At 38.1% G+C, this 4250-nt stretch overlaps 1 protein-coding gene across 1 annotated transcript in view; it reads right to left on the bottom strand.

Annotated features, from left to right (window-relative positions):
* DNAH6 (dynein, axonemal, heavy chain 6) overlaps window positions 1-4250 on the bottom strand; it is a 305590-nt gene that overhangs the window by 70234 nt on the left and 231106 nt on the right. Inside the window, 1 exon segment of the mRNA XM_006866588.1 lies at window positions 2549-2684. Coding sequence (XP_006866650.1) covers window positions 2549-2684 — 136 coding nt within the window.

Genomic DNA, 4250 nt, shown 5'->3' with positions numbered 1-4250 from the left:
AGTCTGTACCAACTCAATGGCACCTAACAACTACAACGACAATACCCTATGACAGATAAAGTAAATGGGAAATCCCTGCATAAGTAATCTGAATGACAAAAATAATAAATTCAATATCTGTCCCAATAAATCAAATACATTATTCATCGCCTTCTCCCAGCCCTGCAGCATTGATAAGAAATGGACTTGTATCTTACATGAGGGCTTGGATCCTAATTAGCCTTCAGAGTGGCTATAATGGGTGGTAAGAAGTAGCATGGGGATTGCTGCAGACCAGGTATATGGTGTGCTGTTAGCCTCTCAGCAAGCCAACAGAGCCTGTGTGTTCTCCAGTGATGGAACAGGTTCCTTGGGTTGAACATAATAATAAGTTAAGCAAAACAGGTGGATTGTAGTTCAGAGCTGGGAAGCTACTTTCTCTACTTGGTCTGCTGAGGCTCTCCTCTGAGGATCTAACAGTGGCAGTCAAAGAGCCAGTGACAGAAATTTTGTGACATTCAGACCCTGGCTATGGAGTAGTATGCCACTCTGCAAGACCTCTTATTTCTATACAGAAGACAGACTTTACATGGCATCAAACTATAGGGCACACCTGAAGGCAGTTACATTGCTCTGAGGACCAGGTAGCACCATTTATTCCAAAAGAACTTCTTTTCTCATTATTTATCATATAATCACTAGGACTTGGGTCAACCAAATAGGATCGAATCATGTATATTATAAATGAGAAGAAATCCCAACCAATAGGGCATGAAGCATGCGGAACCTTCAAGGTGAAATGATTGGGGCAATTAAGAATCTTTTGAAGGCAAGCATGACGTTGGAGTGAAAATTAAACATTCTTTGCAACGATCTAACGCTCATTTTCAGAACACAAGCCATCCTGTTACACATGTGCAAATCTTCATAATTCTGCAGGATTTCCAAAATAAACCTTGAAATTTAACAAGTGAAACCAGGAAAGTTCTTTTCGTTTGTTGAAACTTTAAGTCCCAATTGACATGGATAAGAACACAGATGCCTTTTATCCAAAAAGAATGAATGGTCCCCAGAATTACTTTGCCTTCTCTGCTCCACCCATTTCTTTTCATTGGCTCTGTGTGTATGAGGCTCAGTCCAGCGCCTTGTGCTTCTGGTGTGTCTCATGCCCATATCTGGGCTTCTGTTGAGTAGTTTTCATTTTGTGTTCACTTCTGCCTTTGGTTGTTGTCTTGTTTAGTTGGTCCGCAATATAGAAAAATTTTGGTATAGTTATTGAAGAGCATTGAAAATTTTATAGTCTATTTAAAAAATCAAATGAGTACATTAGAATCCTAGAAATGTTGCTCCATATAGACTTTAAATGGCTATACTTTCTGGGAGTATACAGTTAAATAGAGATTCATGTTCTGAATATACTGAAAGAATGGAAATAGAGCATAGAACTGCAGATCAGTAGAGGGGGAAATAAAGAAAATAAGAGTGTGGACAATCCATCTGATGGCAAGAAAGAAGAAGAAATAAATGAAGCAAACGAAACAACCTCCACAAAATAATATGACAGAAGTTTAAATAGATAAGGGTTTCTCAACCATGGGACTATTGAGATTTTGGACCAAGTAGTTCTTTGTTGTGGGAGGCTGTCCTGATCATCGTAAAATGTGCAATAGCATCTGTAGCTTTCCTCACTGGTACCAGTAATTTCACCCCTGTTGTGGTAACCAAAACTGTCTCCAGAAATTTCCAAATATCTTCTAGTGGACAAAATCTTCCACCATTGGGGACCATCAAAATGTAGCAATAATTATAAAAACACATAATTGAATAGAACTTTTCCTGCTAAAGAAGAGAGACTATCTGACTAGAGTCCTAGTGTGGCGCTCGCTGTAGGATTAGCACTAGACTGCCAGCCTAAAGGTAGGTGGTTCAGACTCTCCAGATGCTCCTTGGAAATGGAAAGGTCAACATATTCAAACTTGTGAGGGAAAGTTAATTCAGAATGTCATCATTCAGAGCAGTATTGCCTTTGGGAAGAGAGAAGAGGTAGTGGGGAGGACCGTGAAGAGATTTTGGATGTTATTACTCATCTTTCTTGATTTAGGTAGTGTTTACAAAAGTGGATTTAGATTTTGATAATTAATCAAATTGTCTAGTTTTGATTTGTGCACTTTTCTTTATGTGCTCTCCTCCAAAAGGAGTTTTAAAAGATACAAGTCAAACAGCACTTACAGGTAAACTAAAATGGATAAGTGCTATCAAGTAGGTTCCGACTCATAGTGACCTGTATAGGGTTTCTGAGGAGGGTTTAAACCAATGACCTTGAGACTAGCAGTCCAGGGCTTATTCTACAGTACCACACCAAAGTGGATATAATAGAAAACATGACATATTGAAAACTCATGGGTGAAGCATTAAAATCAAGAATCAGGAAGCACAGTTTCCTAGTAATGAAGAAATTCCCAATGGAAAATATTGATATAGAAGAAGTGGTCAGAATAAAGGAAGCATTAAAGTTAGGATTCAAGAGGCTGTAGCAACCCCTTGCAGCAAATTCTCTTTGTCATATTACCTAAGCGTATGGAAATTGGGTGTAACAATAAATACTTTGTAATTCCTTTAAAAACTGGAAATGATTCTTCTAGGTCACAGCACGCAAACCATGTGACAGTAAGTAGCCAGGGAGCTTCAGGCTTAGGAGGGCGTTCCTATTAGAAGACAGAAAACAACAATAATAATAATTCAAAAAGACGACCTCAAAATACACTTTCATTTTATTTAAGTGAAAGATCAATCATAAATTTAAAAAACATAAAACAAACTCATTGTTGTTGGGTGGATCCCGACTCATAGTGAACCTTCAGGACAGAATTAAACTGCCTCATAGGGTTTCCTAGGCTGTCAGTCTGTACAGATGCAGACTGCTACATCTTTCTCCCTAGAAGTACTGGTGGGGTTCAAACTGCCAACCTTTTGCTTAGCAGGTGAGCTCCTTCTAATCTCTAATGTTGTTGCTGTTTACCACTAAGTCGGTTTCTACTCATAGGGACCTGATGTAGGGTTTCTGATTAGTGGCTGGTTTGAATTGTCAACCTTGTGGTTAGCATGTTAATAGTCCAGTGCTTATGCCAGAGTGTCACACCAGGGCTCAAATCTCTAATAGAATATTAAAAATAATCATATCCTTGGGCAAGTAATAAAAGATGGTGAAATAGAAATGGTGTTGGATCAATTCTACTTGTAGACCTTTGCACGGAAGTACAGCTGATGAAAGGTTTTCAGGTTGACATATACAAGAAAGGAGAGTTGACCTGGTGATCCTTCTTAAGGTTAATTATTTCATTTTTTTCTAGAGACCCAGAGTCTTCAAATTTTCTCACCCCGCAGAGATGGAGACAATTGAGTAGTGGATAAATATGAGTAGGAACACCAATGGTAACCCCATCCCAGTTGGAATGAGTACAAGCCTAATTAATCATTTCACAGATTCCTGGAATTTTCTGGGAAATAATATTATGCCTCTTACCAATATTTCATGAAGCACTTATATGTGGATTAACAGTTTAAAAAAAAAAAAAAAAGATAGTGAATTAGCTGTGATTGTAGATTGAATTAGTTCTTTGAGCAACAGCATGAATACTTCCTGAGGTTCTGTGCTATATTTAAAAGAAAAACAGCTTCATTGAGATATCATCAATATATCATGCAATTTATGCATTTAGAGAGTACAGTCTGGTGGATTAGGTATGCTTACAAATATGTGTAGTTATCAACACCTCAAGTTTAGAGCATTCCATCACCCCCCAAAGTAATGATTCCCTTTAGCTACCATCTCTTCACCCACATTGTGGCGTGCATCAGTACTTCAGGTTTTTTTTTAAACACCAAATGATATTCCACTGTATTCATTCATCACTTGATAGGCATTTGGATTGTTTCTACTCTGGGGCTATTATGAATAATGCTGTTATGAACATTTATGTGCAAATTCTTGTGTGGACATATATGTTTTAATTTCTCTTGGATATAAACCGTAGAGTAGAATTGCTGGGTCATATGGCAGTGCCAGGATTGATCATTTTAGGAACTGCTGATTATTTTCCAAAGTAGCTACATTCCTGCCAGTGAATGAGAGTTCCAGTTTCACAGAGGACTAAAGATTTTGGACTTGTCAACCCCCACAATCTTGCTCTCTGTGTACATATGTATGCCTTGCTGTTTCGGTTTCTTTAGAGAATCTTGACTACTCATCTGCTGATGCAAATTCAGGTTGT

The sequence above is a fragment of the Chrysochloris asiatica genome, unplaced genomic scaffold (assembly GCF_000296735.1).
Source record: "Chrysochloris asiatica unplaced genomic scaffold, ChrAsi1.0 scaffold00093, whole genome shotgun sequence".
NCBI lineage: Eukaryota > Metazoa > Chordata > Mammalia > Afrosoricida > Chrysochloridae > Chrysochloris > Chrysochloris asiatica.
The sequence above is the reverse complement of the archived record's forward strand: the minus strand, read 5'-3'. Positions and strand labels throughout refer to the sequence as shown.